Here is a 22,033-nt window from a genome sequence, read left to right on the forward strand (position 1 = left end):
CCGCCTTTTCGGAAGCCGGGGTGGGGGGGTGGGGGGGGGTGGCCAAAGTGCTTTTTTTTCCCCCCCCTCCGCGGGCTTTTTAATTGCTACCGTTATTATTCTCCTCCAGACTTTCCCCTTCTGGGGGAGGGAGGTGGTTTCCTGATCTGAAGTGCAAAGAAAAGTCAGTGGGATTCCCCTCCTTCTTCCCCCCCCCCCCCTCCAGCCCCCCCCCCCCTTTTTTGGGTGCATTCACACGCTCCCTCAGGCATGATGCTCAAGATGCTGCCGTTTAAGCTGCTGCTGGTGGCCGTGGTTCTGTGCTTCTTCGAGGGGGATGCCAAGTTTGGGGAGAGCGGCGCCCGGAGGAGAAGGTGTCTCAACGGGACCCCGCCGAGGCGGCTGAAGAAGCGGGACCGGCGGGTGCTGTCCCCGGAGGCGCCGGGCGGCGGGGAAGCGATGTGCCGCGGCCTCTACCCGCGCCTGTCCTGCTGCTCCCGCACTGACGGGCAGGGGCTGCCGCACGCCGAGGCCAAGGTAGGCACCCCCTGAGGCTGCTGGGCGGTTTGGGGGGAGCTTTGGGGCTTTTTTTTTTTTTTTTCTTTCTCCCCCTTTTTTGTGGAGCCCGCGCACCGGCCGCTAACCTGCTGCGTTCCGGTGCGGGTGTGTGGGGGGGGTGATGGTGGTGGTGGTGGGGATGCAGCGGCGAGGGGCGACCGTTTCTACCCGGGAGGTGAGGGCGAAGCAGCAACATGACACTGGTGCTGATTTATTTCCTCGGGAGTCGCGGGGGAGCGCGGCTGCGGGTCCGCTGCCCTGGAGGGGACGGGCGCTCGGCGGGGAGAGCCCTTTGCTAACCGGCGGCTGTGCGTGGAAGTTACTTTTTTTTTCTTTTTTTTTAATTTTTTGCCCGCAGCCCCAGAGTTGCCGGCGGTGGCCCCGGGCTCTCCCCGACTACGGCGGGGGCCGGGCCGCCCGCAGGTACGGCTGCCCGGGGGAGAGGCGGAGGAGCCGGAGGGGCTTTGGCCGCCGCCCGGGCAGTGGCGGGGGGGCGGGGGGCTGTACGTTCGCTTGGCGGTGCTTGCCGGTTGATTTTTTTTTTTTTTTCGGGGGGGGGGGGGGGGAAGCTTGTCCACTCTGCTCCACATGTCTAGTCAGGAAGGATTTTTGGATAGTAGATGGTGCCGGTGTCCGGAAACGTTATGATCTCCAGCCCCCTCGGGGCCCGTGTATTACTGAGGATGAGGTGTATCGGCTGCAAAAGAACCCCGAAGTTTCCGTTTTAGGACCCTGGTCTAACAGTTCTCGCCCATGACCGGTTTCTCACACAAGGTGCCGTGAGACAGTCTTTCCTTTTCACGTTACCTGGCAGCCTCTCTGCCCCATTTCCAGCTGCGGTCATGTGAAGGGAAGCACCTCCTCTGCTCACCCATTTCTTAAAATTGTCACTTGGCTGCATCCTTTAGCAAGTGAAATTCTGTTTATCAGCCTGTTGCTTAGCTTTGCAGACGCCTTGGTACCTAACCCTGCAGGACCGTGTTTGGTACACTCTGCTGGGATGAGCGGCGTCGCATCCAAGGGGGTACGCACAGGGAGGGAACTTGCTGAATAATGTCATTAAGAATCACTGCACGTGAAATAAACAATCAGGTGTCTTTTTATTTTTTTCTTTTCTTTTTTCCTTTTTTTTTTTTCTTTCCATCCTGGTTTAGGTTTAATTAAGAATTCCTCAGTTACAACTCTGTAGTTGTCAAGGTCTGAGAGACTCTTGGAAAACTTGTGTTTCAGTCCTGCTGGCCCAAGCATAATAAAAAAAAATACCCAGCCTGAATCGAATTTTTATGCTCAGTTCACGGTAGATTTCACTCCATTCTCATGTAAACAGCTTCTACGAATCAACATATGTGTCTGGGTGGTATCTCTCACTTTGTTTTGTAACAAAAAGCCATATTGCATCATTTAATTTGCTCAAGTCATGCAAATAGGAAAAAATCAATAGGACAAAAAGGGGTCGACTTATCCTCCTCCCCACTAAACTGCTGCCCACACACAGAGTCCTGTTGCTTATGGCAAAAGAATAACAACAACACCATTGTGTTTGTTAGTTGGTTCACTAATGGGTGAAACTGGAGAACATCATTCTCCTTCAGTCCCCAGCTCTGTCCAAATGTTCATGCCTTTTGAGGGAGCATTTGTCCTACCCCCTCTATTCCCAGATGAGTGAGAACTGTCTTACTGCAGGTTTTCAGCTGCAGATCTCTCTTTATTCATACCATATGCAGCAGCAGTTTGAGATTCAAGGCAGATATATTTCTTCATGTTGTCTAGAGACAGTGTCATTAAACTCCTGTGTGATAATTGAATTAAACTATAAACTAACCACACACAGATAACCTGAAAGATCTAGCGGGGGGGGGGGGGAGGGGGGGGTTGGGGAGGAGAGAGGAAAAAAAAGAATAAGGACTGGAAAATATGTCCTTAATTCACCCTGTTTGCAATGTCTTGGTGGCATATATGCTACTGAGATTATTCAGTGCTTGGAGACCCTTGGAGTAATTGGCTAAATGCAGTAAATTGGAAGTTGAATTTTGGTTAGTTTTCAATCTCCAGGCAGTTGAAGGGTTTATTCTCTTCTTACTGTTCCTTGAAAATATCTTTTAATTCCCTTTGTCGTTTGGGTTTTTTTTTTTTTACTAACAGTACTAAAAACCTGACTTAAATGTGAGGAATTGACCATATATGCCACAGGAGCTATATCTGAGCTGTTTTTTTTTTAAATATGAATTACACTTTTTAAGGAATATTATTTTACAGGGTTTTAAAATCAGGCTGTTTTTCACCAAAGATTATGTTTATGAAACTCACAAACCTGCTTTATCATATAAATGTATGTTTAGAAAAAACATCAAAATACGTGTCATTTATACTTGACAGAATGAGGTGGTCGTTCCATAAAAGACATGGCAAACTATTATGGAATACATTTGAATGGAACTCTTCTGAAAGCACGTTTTTTAAAACGTGTTTTACTACAGTTCCCAAACCAGCTTTTTTAAACTCCATCATATATCTACACGATGGAGTGGCTATGACATTAACAGAAATCTGAACGCTAGCTCAGTTGACATTTTCATAAGAACTTCTTAGGTAAGACGCCGGGTCTTTGAGAATTTTTGACCAAATTATTGATCTGTGTTTATAATGAAAACGCTACCATTGCCTATGGTTTTGGGAACAGAAATGGAGCTTCCGTAATGAGCAGATACAGCAGTGCACTGGCTCAAGTAAGATTTTTGCATCTTGTTGTTGACATTTAACTCTTTGTCTTCTGGTTTTTGTTTATGAAAGGCTACTACATCGCAGTCAAACATTGTAATATCATTTTTTCTAAAAGTTTGCTTACAGCCAGACAGGCAAAGTCCTCTCTACCTTGGATGGTTTCACAGCCAAGGCTGTCAAGGAATGGGTGAAAAGTAATTGTTTTCAAGTGTGCCCTTTTACAATCATTTGTTTGCTCTGGCTCTTTCACGAACAAAGGCTATTGTTGAACACATCCAACTAAACAAATAACTCATCTTGGGGTCCCTTTAACAGCTGCCTTAGTACAATGATCTATTTACATATTACCCTAAAATTGAAACCGAACTCTTTAATGACATAATCCAGCACTATAATACAGAAGAAGCATATGTTCAACCCAACAGCTGAACAATCTCGTAAGCATATGATTTTTAGACATAAATGCTTGTATATCAAATACAGCTTAATGCAATGACTTATTTCACTGTTGTTTTTTTCTGTTAAGATCGAAATTATACTGCCTTTCTCAAACTAGATATGACAGAGTACACAAAACAGATGACAATATTCAATGTAAAGAATTCCTGTCTATTGTGTCGTCTTCTGTTCCTTCTTCTTTGCACCATTCTTTTTGTTAATAAACTAATTTAGTATGCTCTGCTTTCCTGCGCATTCCAGGATTTATCTTACCTTTAGTCTACCCGTTTTACTTTCACGTGGCTAGAGATTAAAGGATGATCTTACAGATGTTGTAAATTAGTCAGCAGCAGGCGTAATCATTATTAGGCATGTTGCAATAAATGTTTGGAAGTTTTACATATTTTCCAGAGCACAGTTAGTTTAAACCACTGCAGTTTGATGGTTTCACATACAACTAAAAATTGAAGCAGGAAATTAGTTTACATTTCTCCAAAAGACCAAAGCCATTGTCAACTTTAAGGTCATTTTCAAAGTAGAGATCCAACAGAAAAAAGCTTCACTCAAATAAGTATTTCAGCTTTCGCTTAAAACTGGTTTAATATACTCCAGGATAAACACTTTATCGATTTACTGAAATTCAGAATAGAATGGTTGTCCTATCTCCCAGCCAGGACCGAGTTATACATCAGACCTCACACAGAGCAAACGTTACCGCCCTATTTTGCTTGAGCATTCTAAAAGTTAAATAACATTGTACTTGATTTTCAGATAATTGATTGACTCTCATTCCTTAATCTTCCGATTAGCTATTATATGACCAAGATTCATTCCAGAAATGACATGAGGGGGTGAATTCCTGTGGTTAATTCCTGGATAGCAGCTGCTCAGGGGGATTAGGATCCTTTTGTCTTAACTTTGAGGACTGAAATGTTGGCAAGCATTGCTTCTCCTGTATCACCAGGCAACGTCAATTATGTTTTCCACAAGAAACAGTAAATTAGCTTTGCTGTCCTGTAATATTTTTTTCCCCTGTTCACAATGCGTTCTTCCAGTAGAAGTACAGTTTTCTATCTGTATTGCTGGAATTAATTCAATAAACACACTGAATATTTACCTAGTAATGCCTCATGTTTACTTGTACTTCTAAACCCACCATCATACTGCTGCCACAAGAAAGCCTACTGCCTGAGATCAACTCCCTGATGAAAACGGCCGAGACTTTTGCAAAGCAGGTGATACTACTACTTGAATGGAAGTTCTTCGAAGAGTCTGTAGTCATGGAGCACTTTCCTTCTTTCCTTTGGTGGAAACACCAAAATAGGTCATTTCATCCTTACTTTAGGAGAGTTCCCAGCTTCTTAGTGACATAACGTTTCTAAAAAGTAGCATTTATGGCCAGTGCTTTCGATCATCCCCTCTTGGCTTCAGACTTTGTTCTATTTGGCAGACAATGACTTGACTGAATTATACAGGCCACTTCTCATCAGAACCACAGCAGCGCAAGGTACCAAGGTCAGGCTGCCATCATCCCTTAAGAAAGCCCAGCTAATGCAGAAGATGATTGCTTCAGCAATGTGGATTACTGCAAGCATATAAAGTCTGTTCTCTACTGCCTGGATTGCAATCCTAGGCAGTGTTAAGTCAAGTTCAAAGTTTTAATTGTTATGTATTTGGGTTATAGTTTATTGTAGTTATCATTATATTTTTAGTTCTTGTCCTCAAGGCATTTCCCCCCAGATATAGCATATGTAGAACAACACCTGAAACTCAAGAAAGAAGACTAAGGTTAACAGTTCTGCTGCTATGGCCCAAATGAGCAATCTACCAAAAAAATCTGAACTTTTTCAGGAAAGAAGAGGCTGTGCTGTGGCTGTGGGAATAATTCCCCAAAGAATTCAGGGTCAATGCAAACCTTTTGCCATACATGCAACATGCAATTAATAGATTACTGCCTTCAAGGTTTAAAAAACAAAAAAAAAAAAAAAAAAAAAGGGACAATGCCTTTCCAAAAGAAGATGTGAGACAATTACATTCCCAAGAAGGATCTGAAGAGACGTAATAAACCATACATGGCAGGTGTTACTCACATTACTTAATTGCAGGTGCTAGGAAGCCGAGGATAGTCTGAGAACAGCTAGCCTAAAGAACAGAACATTCAATGCATTTAACAGTCCTGGCAAATCTGGAGGAATTCTTTCTGAAGCCAATGGCAGCTCTTCCAGAATAAGGGTAGAAGCCAAATGATGTCCTTCTAATCGGTGGTCCAACTTACGCCACTAAACCTTAGTACACATTTCAGATGGTCTTTTGACAACACATGTATGGTACAACTAAATGTTCCTGGAAGGAGTTTGCCTTTTAAATTAGGGTTCCTTTAAGTAGGATTTTGTGTAACTGTACAGGCCATATATTGTGTAATATTTTGAACACCTATCTGTTTAAAACAACGGAGACTGTTGAGGTTTATGTAACTATGATCCATAAATAAAATGCTGACTTCAGAACCATGTTATCAAAGTACTGCATCCTAGAAGAGAGCCAACCTATGAGACAGCATACTCAAACATATCAAGAGTCTTCATGCATTGAATAACTTATTTTATCAAAAGTAATTTTGATAATTCCCTTCAACGTTACGTTGCGACAGAATGCATTGGAGAGTCCTTTACAAATCAACTCAGAGATATGAACTATAGCAAAACTGTGTCAATATTTTCAAATGCACTATTTGCAAATATTTACAAAATTTACAGAATACAAATATTTACCACATTAATATTTCGTAATATAAGTGTCTTATGGTCTTTGTTTATAACTGCATTGAACAAATAGCAGAAAGAACCTGAGCTTTGTTTTTGCCTTGGATCAGATTCAGTCCCCCTCAACTGGGAACACATTTCCCACTACCCACCATTGGGATGAATGATCAAAATACAATTCATGTGGTTAACAATAGATTAACAAAGTGCACTGCATTCAAAGACTAATAAAGACGACTATGCTGTTTTGCATTATTTTTCACGATTTGATGACATTGCGCTCCTTAGGCTCCTGTGTTTACTTAAACACATCATCAATCGTGGTTTTGTGCTTCTTCAAGTACTATGCATAATAGATGCTCTTTTTTCAGGACAAAGTTACAGTTTCAATTACTGAGACAAACAAGATGCTATGAACAAATTCTACTTTTTCACTGACAAAAAGGCATGTCTGAAAACACACAGCTTGTCCCACCTCCAAGTAGTTTGCATTAGAGAGAACAAAGAGCAGAGCAGCATTTAAAGCACGAGAAATCCAAGGCACCTGCTGAACTCTGCAGCAGTCGTTTCACTAGTCAGCCTGCGGTATCGGTCAAGATATACCCATTTAACAAATAACTAGATATGATTTTCCCGATGTGTTTTGATGCTAGAATTTTAAATTTTAGTCTCTAAATACTTGAAGAAGTCACCTTACAAGTTAGGTTGTTGAGTATTTGTCATAAGAGAAGTGGGTCGAAGGCCTGCTGCTGTAGCTCCTCTTTATATAAACGATCCCTCTAGTTCAGAGATTGTCTACGTGATTAAGAGATTGTGGGCCTGAGTCCATAAAATAACTTGAGTACTATTATTCTTGTCTGAGAAAGAGAAGCAAGTGCTTAAAATCTCACTGTACTAATGACATATTGCACTTTTCATAGTAATAATTTTTGCACTTCTGAAGCAGTGATGTGAAACACGATGCATTTGTACTAACTGTCTTGGTTCCGCTAGCATTATTTATTACATTAGATCATGCCATCTTTTTTGTGTGTGTGTGTAAGATGGGGAAACAGGTCGTATATTTATTTGTCTCTGGTTTGTGGCTTGCAGATACTTTCTGTTACCAACAACACAGAATGTGCGAAGCTACTGGAGGAAATCAAATGCGCACACTGCTCACCTCACGCTCAGAATCTATTCTACTCACCTGAGAAAGGGGAAACACCTGAAAGAGAACGAACTCTTCCCTACCTGTGCAAAGACTATTGTAAAGAATTCTATTATACGTGCAGAGGTCACATACCAGGTAAAACCTATAAAAAAATACGGGGCTGAAGGATGTCTGTTTTGAAATGTTGATATTGCCTGAGCGGTCATAGATCCAGCTCTTCGCTAGGTAAAATCCCCATTGATAGCCAGGGGATTTTGCCCAAGCAAAGACAGAATATCTCAGGGTCTTCCCAGCAGATCTTGTGTAGCGAGGCAAATATTTTGCGCGCTTTCTTGCCAGCCTCCTATTAAACTCTCCGTGAAACACGGGATTGTTTGTTGTCAAAGGCACCTGAAACCATTACCTTTGCTGAAATATTAGCATGTTCATTCAAATCATGTAAACGAGTAGTTAGCCATCCAAAAGGCTATTCTAAATGATAGATAGCTTTCAAATGCAAGTAGTAAAGGATGCTGGCTGTTTGCTGTAGACTCTAAAAGCTGATGAGTAAAGTGTTTTTTCTGGTTTTGTTACCCTAGAAACCGATGTTTTTCCGCAGGGTTTAAAGCCCATTGAACTCAAAGGGAGCTAGTCGATAGACTTCTGTGATCTTTGAATCACTTCCAACATGCTGTTAACAACCAAATTCTTAACTAACCTAACACTTCCTCAGTGTAGTCAGTAGAGTTAGCTGGACATAACCAAAACCAGAATTTGACCTGTGTTGTCTAAGGCAGTCACCAAATGTGCACTATCACTTGTAACTATATCAACAAAATAACCACAGAAGATGGGTCTTTTAGACATGCTGTCTTAATATGCTATTATATTAAATAACATCTTTGGTATTCTCAATAGTAAATTATTTATATGTTTAAGACTGTCATTTTTAAACTATGCTTTTTTCCCTGTCCAAACACTACTTATAAATAATGCCACACAGGAGAAAATAATTAAACTGGTTAAGATTATTTTTTTTACTAGCAACACAGACTGGAAAAAAGAGTTGATAACGATATGAAAAATGAATTTTTGAATAGTCATATTTGACAGATGAACACAGCTTTGTAATATAATATAAACATATTTGAGTAAAGGGGAGGAGGGTTTTTTAATTGTGTGTCTACAGTGTGTACTTGTTTTCTCTGAAATCCCAAGAGTGCGGGGATTTTTTTGCAGCGTTCTTTTATTGACTTGAGAAAACATTTTGAATTTACTTACTTTTTCCCTTTACTGTGGTTTAACATGTATCTCAACCCATCCAAATATGAAAATATTATTATTGTCTTTATAAACTAAGAGATGTTTCTAAGGCTTTCTTAAACCAGCTGTTTCTTGCTCTTTATCACATTCCCCAAAGCAAGGCAGAATAGATCACAGTTGCCAAGACTGCCTGCTGAACAGCGATAACAGATTAGATATTCTAAATGTTTGGCCCATCTAAGAAGTCAGCACAAAGACTTTTTTTGACATGAGTTTGTAGCTAGTGCAAATGATTAGCATATTCTGCAGAGCACGTCCCTCATAGTCGCTTTGTGAAAATCTGTGTTTCTGAGGAAACAATTTGTTTAACTGGAAAAAGTGAAAGAGGGAAAAGGGAGAAAGAAGGAGGAGGTGGAGGGAGGGAGAGAGAATGAGAAAGGGCCGAGCAGCACAGGAGCTATAGCCGCAGGAACCTCACTCCTCAGATCAACATATGTGGTGACGAATGACAAATTTATTTTTCTACAAAGTTTGTGTATATGTAAAACTGCTGAAGTGCATCAAGATGTCAAGTGCTTTTTCTGACCACCCAGGTTGCCTTGAAAGATAACCAGATGAAAGCATAACTTTAGCACTGGACAGAGCCCTGTGCTTTGCAGGAAAAGAGCTTACATACTTGAGCGTCAGTTAAAATAAGATTTTTCCTACATCAATCAGATGCTAATAATCATTCCAAATACTTGTTCTGAAAGTGGGTTGTGCTAACAAAGAGTTGTTGCGTGCTTACATCCACCAACAGGGTTCATTTGGTGACTCGACTGGTACATATGGTTGTTGAAACCTATACTAGTATTTCCTGAAGGTATTATTTAAGTAAGATTCAGGTCCCTCTTTTTGAGAAGATGGCCTATGGGATTTTAATATATTAATAGTCTTATACATTCTAAAATATAAATAATTAAAATAACAACTGATTTGGGTTTTCTGTTTTACTTGTGGGACTTGTATATCCATAATAATATTTACTGCAAAAGAAAGGAGAAAATAGAAAATGTGGAAGCTATGTTTTCAGTTTAGCCTGGAGGATTAAACAAAGAGCTGGAAATTAACAGGCCCCCAAACCCAAGGTCTCTGGCAATGATTCACTGCACAATTGTTAAAAAGTCAAATAATTACTCTTCCTCCATTACGGAGTGCTAATTGTTTCTGAACGCCAATACAAAGGAGTTTAAGGAAATTGCTGACTACAAAAATAATTTTATCTCTTAAGTCCTGCACAAATGAGAAATATTATTAGCGATTTAAGATAGCAAGCATCTTTTCTGGAATTGAATTTTTAGCTGTACATATTAGCCAAGACAACTAAGAAATTATACTTCTTTTTTTTTTTGATGAGTTAGCTCCAGAAATTCATTTATTGGTCTGTCTCTTTTTGCGAAGACTAACACTCTAGCAGATCCCTGGTTAACTCTTTTTAAGACAGCAGTTTGCCCACCAGTTATGACTGTATCAGAACTTCCATTGACTTCTTTAGGAATATCCAAAGAGAAAGTGGCCCCGATTCTTTATTCAAACAGAATAATGACAATAGCTGTTAGGATTGTATGGATATGTCACCGCAGGACAGTGTAATATTTCAGAAAGTCTATGAGATTAGAACTTCCCTGCTTCATCCCAGGTGACTGTTCTTATTATTTCTCATCTGATCTTTACTATGACCCTCAGTTTAAGTGATTACTGATAGGGACACTGGAGTTAAGTGACTTAATGAAGTATCTTCAAACAGTATGAATTTTAAGTTTTCCAAGGTGATAGAATCAAAGAATCATTTAGGTTGGAAAAGACCTTTAAGATCATTGAGTCCAACTGTAAACCTAACACAGCCACCACTAAACCATGTCCCTAAGCACCACATCTACACATCTTTTAAACACCTCCAGGGATGGTGACTCAACCACTTCCCTGGGCAGCCCCTTCCAATGCTTGATAACCCTTTCTGTGAAGAAATTTCTCCTAATATCTAATCTAAACCTCCCCTGGCACAACTGGAAGCCATTTCTGCTTGTCCTATCGCTTGTTACTTGAGAGAAGAGACCAACCCCAACCTCGCTACAGCCTCCTTTCAGATAGTTGTAGAGAGCGATAAGGTGTCTCCTGGGCCTCCTTTTCTCCAGAATAAACAGCTCCAGTTCCCTCAGCTGCTCCTCATAAGACTTGTGCTCTACACTCCTCACCAGCTTCATTGCTCTTCTTTGGACATGCTCCAGCACCTCAATGTCTTTCTTGCAGTGAGGGGCCCAAAACCGAACACAGCACTCGAGGTGGGGCCTCACCAGTGCCAAGTACAGGGGAACGGTCACTTCCCTAGTCCTGCTGGCCACACTATGCCTGATACAGGCCAGGATGCTGTTGGCCCTCTTGGCTACCTGGGCACACTGACGGCTCATATTCAGCTGGCTGTCGACCAACACCCCCAGGTCCTTTTCCACCAGGCAGCTTTCCAGCCACTCTTCCCCAAGCCTGTAGCACTGCATGGAGTTGTTGTGACCCAGGTGCAGGACCCAGCATTTGGCCCTGTTCAATCTCATACCATTGGCCTTGGACCATCAATCCAGCCTGTCCAGATCCCTCTGTAGAGCCTTCCTACCCTCAAGCAGATCAATACTTCCACCCAACTTTGTTTCGTCTGCAAACTTACTGAGGGTGCACTTGATCCCTTTGTCAAGGTTATTGATAACGATATTAAAGAGAACTGGTCCCAGTACTGAGCCCTGGGGAACACCACTTGTGACCAGCCAGCAACTGGATTTAACTCCATTCACCACAACTCTTTGGGCCCAGCCATCCAGCCATTTTTTTACCCAATGATGAGCACACTCATCCAAGCTATGAGCAGCCCCAGTTTCTCCAGGAGAATGCTGTAGGAAACGGTGTCAAATCTTTACTACAGTCTAGGTAGAAAACATCCACTGCCTTTCCCTCATCCACTAAGCATGTCACCTTGTCATAAAAGGAGATCAGGTTAGTAAAGCAGGACCTGCCTTTCATAAACCCATGCTGACTGGGCCTGATCGCCTGGTTGTTCTGTATGTGCCGTGTGATGGTACTCAAGACGATCTGCTCCATAACCTTCCCTGGCACCGGGGTCAGACTGACAGGCCTGTAGTTCCCCGGATCCTCCTTCCAGCCCTTCTTGTAGATGGGCGTCACATTTGCTAACCTCCAGTTCACTGAAACCTCCCTGGTTAGCCAAGACTGCTGATAAATGATGGAAAGTGGCTTGGTGAGCACTTCTGCCAGCTCCCTTGGCACCCTTGGGTGGATCCCATGCGGCCTGATAGACTTAAGTGTGTCTAAGCAGTGTAGCAGGTCACCCCCTTGGATTACGGGGGCTTCATTCTGCTCCTCATCCTTGTCTTCCAGCTCAGGAAGCTGAGTACCCAGAGAACAACTAGTCTTACTATTAAAGACTGAGGCAAAGAACTAAGTACCTCAGCCTTTTCCTCATCCTTTGTCACTATGTTTCCCCCTGTATCTAATAAAGGATGGAGGTTGCCCTCCTTTTGTTGCTAATGTATTTATAGAAACATTTTTTATTGTCTTTTATGGCAGTAGCCAGATTGGGCTTTGGCCCTTCTAATTTTCTCCCTGCGTAACCTCATGACCTTCTTGTAGTCCTCCTGAGTTGCCTGCCCCTTCTTCTCAAGGTCATAAACTTTTTTTGTTTTTCCTGAGTTTCAGCCAAAGCTTTCTGTTCAGCCAGGCCGCTCTTCTTCCCCGCCAGCTTGTCTTTTGGCACATGGGTATGGCCGGCTCCTATGATTTTAAGATTTCCTTCTTGAAGAATGTCCTGTACTCCTTTGCCCTTCAGGACTGCCTCCCGAGGGAGTCTGTCAACCATGCTCCTAAACAGGCCAAAGTCTGCCCCACAGAAGTCCAAGGTGGTAGTTCTGCTAAACCCCCTCCTTACTTCTCTGAGAACCGAAAACTCTATCATTTTGTGATCGCTACGCCCAAGACAGCCTCCAACCATCACATCCGCCCACAAGTCCTTCTCTGTTCACAAACAACAGGTCCAGCAGGGCACCTTCCCTAGTTGGCTCCCTCACTAGCTGTGTCAGCAAGTTACCGTCAACACGCTCCAGGAACATCCTAGACTGTTTCCTCTCCGCTGTATTGTATTCACAGGAGATACCTGGTAAGTTGAATTCCCCCCAAGAACAAAGGGTAGTGATTGTGAGACTTCTTCCAGCTGCTTATAGAATATTTCATCAGACTCCCACCATGATATCTGCCTTGTTGGCTTTCCTCCAAATTTTTACCCATAAACACTCAACCCTATCGTCACCGTCATCGAGCTCTAGACAGTCAAAACACTTCTAAACATACAGGGCTACCCCACCGCCTCTCCTTCCTGCCTGCCCCTTCTGAAGAGTTTATAGCCATCCATTGCAGCACTCCAGTTGTGCGAGTCATCCCACCACGTTTCCATGATGGCAACTATATCATAGTTTTCCAGCTGCACAATGGCTTCCAACTCCTCCTGTTTGTTGCCCATGCAACATTGCCCATTCGTGTACATGCACTTCAGTTGGGCTATTGATCCTCCCACCTTTTGGGGGGGAGAAGCCCTAATTCCTACATGACTGTTCTCAGGCACTTCCATGGTTTCTAACACATCAGTAACTCTTGCATCTTTGCTGCCGCATGGATCTCCATCCCCTACCTCCACTGAGACAGCAGACCGAAGGACCTTTCTAGCACATCATCCCTCAAACATTGGTGTGCCGCCCCCCGGCTGGTTTTACCCCTTTCCCCCTTCAAATCTAGTTTAAAGCTCTTTCGCTGAGCCCCGCTAACTCCTGTCCAAACACAGTAAAAGACAGGGAACTCCTTTCCCTGGTTTGAGACAGGTATACTCCATCTGTCACCAGCAGGCCTGGTGTCGTGTAGACTGACCCATGATCAAAAAACCCAAAATTCTGCTGGTGACACCAGGCTCGGAGCCACCTATTGATCTGCTGGCTCTTCCTGTTTCTTCCCTCATCGTTCCCTGCAACTGGAAGGACAGAGGAGAACACTACTTGTGCTCCTAATCTCTTAACCAGTCATTCCACAGCCCTGAAGTCTCTCTTGATTGCACTCAGACTTCTTGTTGCAACTTCATCGTTGCCTACCTGAAAAATCAATAATGGATAATAATCTGAGCGCTGTACCAGTGTAGGAAGCTTTCTCTTTACATCTTTAACCTGGGCCCCAGGGAGGTAGCAGACTTCCCTAAGAAGTGGGTCTGGTCTGCATATTAGGCCTTCTGTTCCCTTCAGAATAGAGTCTCCAATGACAATGACCTGTCTTTTTTTCTTTATGGAAGCAATTTCGACACAAGGCGTAGGCCAACTTAACCTCAGCGACATCTCCTAGCTAGATGGACCATCGTCCTCGTTATTGTTTGGTTCCACTTGCAGAGCCTCACAGCTATTATGCGAGGGCATTTGGGAAGGTGGGGTAGTCACAGAGGAGATGTGTCTGCTGCACTGGGCATGAACTTGTTGCCATTCACCCCTATACCTTAAGTCACCATGTTCAGCCAGATGGAGGGAGGATAGGGACTCCTCCATATTATGCGTCCTGTCTCACTGTTGAGCCTGTCCCAGGGATGGTAGAGAAGCCTGTCTAATATTTATTGTTAATATAGCTAGTAAACAAAGACACAGCTGATGTTCCCTTTAGGCATGACCAGAAACTTGATCCATGCCAGTTGAAGAGACATATTCTAAGGAACAAACCTGTGCCACAGCCATGGCACATTCTGCCATCCAAGGGCATCGAACACGTTTTGAACTACATGCTCTCCATTATTTTCACTTGAAGAAATTGGTTCCAGATGACTGTAGGTGAATTCAGATCCAGGCCCAAATCTGAATTCAGGCGTTACCAGAAGGGATGCTCGATACGAATTTTTTAACTCCAAACAGGGGCAGCCCAGCCCAAAGTGCTGGAAACCTAAGAAATTCTGCAACCCACACAAAAATTCCAGAAGTTCTAACGTAGTCAACTAATAGTCACAGTCAACATAGTCAACCTGCAGAAAAATAGTACAGGCTTGTAATGTTGCTACAGCTAACAAGAGCATTGAGGGGATTACCCCTGGCACTGCCTGTGTGCAGGTACGTGCAATGTGTCTGAGTATGAGAAGGGAGCCACTAGTCACTTGAAAACCAGTAGGAAGTGATATGAGCCACCACTGAACTTATTATTACATTTTGAAAGAATCGATCTGGAATCACCTCTTTGATTTAGTTTTCACTGAGAGTGAGGAAGAGAGAGGAGAATGTGGGTTTTGTGAATAAAATTCACATCTAGCTGTCAAAAGTGCAAATCAGAAAAAACCCAAACCCAAGCCCAGGAAACCGCTTGTTTTACACAGTGCTGAACTGTATGCTCAAAGTCACTACTAACAGGAATAGAGCAGGTGAGCCTGATTTCCAGATGCTACCTAAGCCAGTGTAGGTCTACTCAGATGAGTGGATGATAGATACTCAGTCCTGCGTGCAGCTCAAACAAGGAAGGGAGCGAATAGGAACTTGACTTGCTGTAAGAACCCCGGGACAAATGCTACCACAACATCGGAGTTGTATATCAAAGAGAAGAGGCAGGGGGATGGGTAAGCGGGGAATCCAGCGAAGTGGAATTTGGTGAAGGTGGGATAGGAAGGAAGGTACAGTGTGAGGAATAACTGACCGCAAATACGAGTGGAGAGAGGCGGTGAGGATCAGCTGAGAGCAGAAGTTTTCCTTTGAAAAGGCTTGAAATCATGCAACTTACTCCACCGGTTTTTATAAAGGCGAACACAGAAAGCCTTCACTGTGACTGCCCTAACTGAAAAATTTGATTCTTGTTTGCAAGACAGAAAGTTTTAAAAGCATAGAAACGCAAGCCTGTGCAAAATCTGACACACAAAAAAACATTTAAAAACATTATGTTTAATCTTCCTTTGTGATTTCAGTTTTCTTTGTTAACACGGGCACTGCTCCGTCAACACATACACAACTGGCAGGAAATGTGTAATGATATGTATGAGTCTTTTAAAATAATAAGTACAGAAATTCACACAGGAGCAAATGTAACAGTCCTTATTAGGCATAGTTCTCATAGAGGACAGTGACAGAGCTGTATTTGAATAAACTCAGGCTGAGCAAAATGATTTTTTTTTTTTTTTTTTTTCTCCAAACAATTCTAGTGCTTAGGGGCACTTGTCAGGGACCATTCTTCTGGACACTGTACAAACACTGCACAAAAGACCTTAAAATCTAAGCACGATAAAGAAAACACTAAATGGCTACAAGCAGATGGGAGAGTAGAAGCAAATGTTTTTCTAACTAACCTTAGGTGAAGCTGTTGGTGTGTTGAATCTAGCCTATATAACACAAGCAGAGGGTTTTTTTTTTTTTGTAAATCACTGTGTTTTTTATAGAACAAAATTCCACCCCTAATACACAGGTGAAACTGTATTTACAGAGGTTACATTCCTTCCAGTAACGCAACATTTTAGCAATTTACTGACTGATTTTCATAGTTTAAATCAAACCGCATTTTTTATGAGCATTTCTAACGAAAATGGAACATAAGCCTTATCCTTTGTTGGAACCTGCTGGTGGGTTTGCTAAATAGCAAAAGGCAACTGCAGTGCAACACGTACTTAAGTGCATGATAAAATATTTCATAAGGAAAAGGGATTAGTCTTACATATAAGAAAAGGCATCGCATGAGGCATTAGTCAAGTTTGCATCTGATTGTTATTTGAGATGAACATGTACCGAGTAAACAACATGATCATAATATGCTCTCGGTTTTTCTGACTAAAGATAACATTCAGGCCAAGAGTAGTTTATCTTTAGTAAATAGTAGACGGTATACTTGGAAAATTCTAGAAATTCTCAGAAATTTTACACCTCAAATTCGCTCTTGCATTTTCTGGGATGACCCCCTGTGCCAAGAGAAATAAATGATTAAAGACAAAACTGTGTATTCTTAAGTCAAATAATTTGACAGCAAGATTTTAGATTACCTTTGATTTTGGCATTATATCTACAAGCCTTGGAATACTAGTCCGTGATTATATCAGAGTTCCTCTTCAGTTGTTCCACTTGAAATTATATCTCCTGTTTTCTCCAAATAACTACTATAAATTAAAACCAGCTCCTCAGAGATGATATTTACTGAAGCTCCAAATCATGGTAATTAAACTTTTACACCACAACATACTACCATGTGTTTCCAGAGATTATTTTATAGAAACCAAAGGCAGGCTTTGTCGTGTTATTTTTCCAATATTTTTAAAGGAAGATGCATATGAAAAGAAGTATAGTTGGGTGGGAAAGGCTTTCCACTCCACAAAAATTCTGGGATCTAAAAAATTTTCCTATTCCACATAAGGAAGAAATTGAACTCTTTCGAAATTTTCCATGAAGAAAGCCACAGAGAGACCACCCCAGGATAGCTAATAAAGTCATTCTTAGGACATTTACTTGGGAAATGGGAGACTTAGGGTCAAACTCTTGCCTGACAGATGAGGGGCATTGACCTGAATATTCCTCTTCCTAATGAAACACCCTAATTACAGGACATCGGAGTATAATGATATGAGGTTTGCTGTCTGCTTCTCTCTTTTTCATTCAGACCAGAAGTTTGAGTTTGACTTTGGACCAGAAACTTCACGTTAACTAAAATTTTCTCAAAACTGATAATGTTTCTGAAAAAGCTTTGCTCTTAAGAAATTGGCATTTTCCAACGAAACACAGCTGTCCCTGATCAGCTCTTACTATACGTTGTAAGCCAGAGGTTTTATGGCCAAGATCTATGGATTACTGCATTATTCACAAGTGGTAAAGCCATGCATAAATTAGGCCTCTAATTCCAATTAAGTGCTAATTCTGTGTATCCTATGAGTTATGTCCTGGACCATAGTACATCCTAACACAGTGTGCCAATAATGCAAAGAGGAATGAAGGTAACTTAAGACATATTATCTTAACATCTGTTTTAGTAAAACAGTACATGTATAACCAGCCAAATTCTATCTTCTTAGATTTAATACTAATGATTAAAAAATGGATAGAAATGACTAGAAATAGGTTTGTGGACAGAAATAGATACTTTTGCTGTCATTAAACACAGCGCAGTATCAGTAGTGGCAGGGTTTTTCCTCAAAGGCTCTCATTTTATCAACTTCTTCTTTCCCCGGGTCTTCGAACTCCTCCTCATTTTAACCTAAAACCTAAAGACAACCTTTCATCCAAGCCAGCTTAAAGCCAGCTGCAGTGCAGCATGAGACATATCCCCCCTTTCAGGGGACGGGGGCTGAGGAAGTAAACCGCGCGATGGTTCTCTGTGTTCACCCACTCCTATGCTGGGAGTCAACCAGAGGCCAACTGCACGTCGCCACGGTGCAGTTTCCAGCAGCACTTCTCGCTTTCTGAGCCAACTAATTATTCACCTCTCCGACCGATGTCCTTTGCTCCCAGCATTACATAAAGTCTTTACTGCCTGTCTTTTACTGAAGTCTTTACTGAAATTTTTACTACAACAAGCCACTTCGGGGAAAAAAAAAAAAAGTTAAATGCAAGCTGCTCAAACTATTTTACAGCAGATGCTACACTCGATTAATAGGGTTAAAATCAGGGAAAAGTCTATCACAGCCTCAACTCTGAATTTTGCCTCTAAATTTTTTAATGAGTGAACTGTAGTGTCATTTCAAATGAATTGGTATTTTTATTTAAGCACACTGAAAATAAGGTTTCGTACAAATACAGATGAATAAACTATAAAAGGTAATACTCAGTTTGCATTTATTCAGAGCAGGCCTTTTTTGCAGCTAGCACTTTGTTTAAAATGACTTCTTTTTCCACTCAATATATAATCTATTTAAAGATTAGTTTGACGGCACAAGACTGCAGACATGACAACACACTAAATATTTGTATGCTCTTTTGCATTTTAAAGGTTTTCTCCAAACTACAGCTGATGAGTTTTGCTTTTACTATGCAAGAAAAGATGGTGGTGTATGCTTTCCAGATTTTCCAAGAAAACAAGTGCGAGGGCCAGCTTCTAACTCCCTGGACCACATGGAAGAATATGACAAAGAGGAAGAGATCAGCAGGTTCATAAAGATAAATGCTGTTTAATCTGAAAAAAAAAACCCTAGCAAAGCCTGTGGTTTTCACAGTGAAACAGCTCAGTGTGTGCTTATGCTCAGCAGCTGTGTTCTCCAGATGTTACTTTCCTTTGCTGCTGCTAGTGTACGTCGAAAGAGAAAGTTACGTTAGCTTCAATATTTCAGTGCCATTTGATATTTGCGTTGCTGAAAAGGTGTTAGAATCCTGGGTTGATCCACCCTGTGGATCTTGGTTATGGTCCACCCTGTGGATCATACATAGTTCTGGGAAGTCATTTCCACCTGAATTTAATATCACTAAACAACTATAAGAAGTTCATTAGTAAAATAATTATTTCATGATTTTCAATTTCTTTCATTCATGTATTTTTCATTGTGAAAATAATTAAATTAGATTGTCCCATCATAAGTCATTATTTTTAAATGCGTTTTAGAAGCCAGATTTTGTCAAATTGCTGGAATTTACTGTGTTTATTATACAGTAGAATATTTATTTATAGAATTGTATTTATAAATTCTTTTCTTTTTTTCTTTCCTATTCCTCTATACTTCAGATCTAAGACAAATTAATTTTCTTTTTTATACAAACCAAATTTTGCTTGAGTGACGTTCAAATTGATTTTCAGTATTACCTGCTTGCCTACATTCAAGGAAATAATTTATTCTGGATTGTATAGCTGTGATTTCAGTATCACTGCAGGGCAATCTTTTTATCTTTTAGGGACATTGTTGTGCCATGGTTATCAAAAAACGAAATTTCTCACTATTTTTTAAATTTTTTTTAGAAAACACAAGCACAACTGCTTCTGTATTCAGGAGGTTGTGAGTGGACTAAGGCAGCCTGTTGGAGCAGTACATTGTGGGGATGGATCCCATCGCCTCTTTATTCTTGAGAAAGAAGGATATGTGAAGATTTTCAGTCCTGAAGGAGACATACTCAAGGAACCTTTTTTGGATATACACAAGCTTGTTCAAAGTGGAATAAAGGTTGGATTTTTTACTTATCTCTATCTGTTTATATTTTAGCCTGTATATGGGGAAAAAGGGAAGAAGCTTTTTTCAGAAATTATTTTAATTTAAATAATAAAAAAAGAAGAGTAATGAACGCACACACTACAATTCTATCATCTTGCAACGAAGTGAAAACTTCCTTGTTTCAGGAAGGGAAAACATAGCATCTTATGACTGTCATCACATTTTTTCTCTTTCCCTTTCATTTTTTCCTCACTTTAAATTCAGAAGAAACTATCCAACACCAGCATCCCACAGCATTATCTTTGTATTTTCATCCTTTGGGCTCATCTCCATCCCACTGAATTCAGCCGAGTTATGCTGTGGTTCCAGTGGGAGCAAGTTTGGCTCAGGGCCTCCCCTGACCCACAGGTGCTTAGCGATGCCCTGAGAACTGGGGACAGGAGCGTCTGGGCGACGGGAGTGCTCGGGGACCCCCGGGAGAGGGGCGGTGGTGCTCACTCCCTCTTGGCTCAACCTCAAATGGGGGACAAGCTGCCCTTGCTGGGAAGCTACCTTAAAACGGCACGTGTTTGAGGTGCACATAAAAAATGACTGACCCTCTAAATTCAGACATCCAGGCAGGCTGGTGCAACAGCTTTAATGGTGTTTAATGGGAAAACTTTCATGGTCAGTGGAGGGAATGGTGAATGGGCAATGATGGGAATATATTGGAGGGCGGAGGTAAGACATTACATCTAGGTATGGGGTAAGTACTACTGGAAAACTCGTAAGTCTATTGGGGGATATTTTACTTCGGAAATGTCGTAAGTGTTGTTCCGCGTTGATTTCTTGTCGCGTTTTAGAGTGGTAATGCAAGTAAAATCCAGATATATAAAGCAAATTTAAATTGTAATCAGGTTTTGCCTAGAACAGTCAGGACTGTATATCATAAAGCCTTCAGGGATGAAAGATATATTGACGTGCTCTTGACAAAGTAATCTTAAATAATAATTGTGACAAACTATATGGGTTTAAAATGCATAGCACATGCTAGCGAATCATTTTGTGTTTCAGCTATAAGGCCAATAAGCCAATTTAACATAGTCTTTTCTGAGAGGATTTCTCAGATAATTTTGGTTTCTGTTGGAAGAGAGAGAGAAATGAAGTATATGACACCTTTTTCAGGAAATGAATCAATTTATACAGTTCTGTGATTTCCTGAAGACTTCCCTTTCTGCCTCTGTAGGTAACCATTATGTTCAAGATAACAAACCAAGAGACTTATCAGGGGTATTTTTGAACATCAATATAAGGCTGTTTCATATTTCTTAACTGAAGATTCTGATAGTTCGTACTTGTGAAAAACCGACACTGAAACTTTCCCCAGAACTGCTATCGGTCCCAAGCAAACTTTTACAGCTGGAACTTAGAGGCAAAGCTAAATGGAAAACTGATTTTCCATCCTGCTGATTAGGCAATAGCCCGGTTGATAAGACTCTCAACGGCTGCCCTCAGATTCAGATTCAACTTTTAGTTCTATTTTAAATCAGTGACCTGATCTTTTTAGTCTTTCTTAGTCTTTACCCTAACCATCATATCATGCTTTAAACTCCGTTTCAACTATAATATTTTGTCTAATTCAGTTCCCTGAGATAGAAGTTCAGTGACTGAGGATAATTGTCTTGCAGTGTTTAATACAGGCTGGCAAGAACGGAAGCTTTATTTACTTCACAGGTAAGGAGAAAGGGAATGTGCCTAGGAGCAATACTCCAGCTCTTAAAGAGAAAGGGGAAAGTATAAGAATTTGAGGAATAAGTACATTATTTAAAATAATAAATAAATAGAATAAAACAAAACCCACATAATCCAAATGGTCATTTTAAAACAAGGGTTCTTCAACATTTTTATGTTTATTCCCTGCAGTCTGATTCTTACAATCATTGTCCGTGGTCTTTTACCTACAAGGATGCAAGATCAACGGTAGCAATTATTCCACCAAAATACTACTTGAAGGGTATTTGATTTTACTTACCTGTTATACACTTTAAAACT

General features: G+C 41.2%; 1 protein-coding gene across 1 annotated transcript in view; it reads left to right on the forward strand.

The window, feature by feature from the left end:
* Positions 1 to 249: 249 nt before the first annotated feature.
* Positions 250 to 22,033, forward strand: part of HHIP (hedgehog interacting protein) — a gene marked incomplete at both ends in the record, with an annotated part of 75,659 nt that continues 53,875 nt past the window's right edge. The window contains 4 exons of the mRNA XM_082482597.1: positions 250 to 516; positions 7,551 to 7,746; positions 18,856 to 19,012; positions 19,813 to 20,014. Coding sequence (XP_082338723.1) covers positions 250 to 516; positions 7,551 to 7,746; positions 18,856 to 19,012; positions 19,813 to 20,014 — 822 coding nt within the window. The remainder of the gene's footprint in view (positions 517 to 7,550; positions 7,747 to 18,855; positions 19,013 to 19,812; positions 20,015 to 22,033) is intronic.

Source organism: Vanellus vanellus, assembly GCF_965231255.1.
Source record: "Vanellus vanellus genome assembly, chromosome: 4".
Taxonomy (NCBI): domain Eukaryota; kingdom Metazoa; phylum Chordata; class Aves; order Charadriiformes; family Charadriidae; genus Vanellus; species Vanellus vanellus.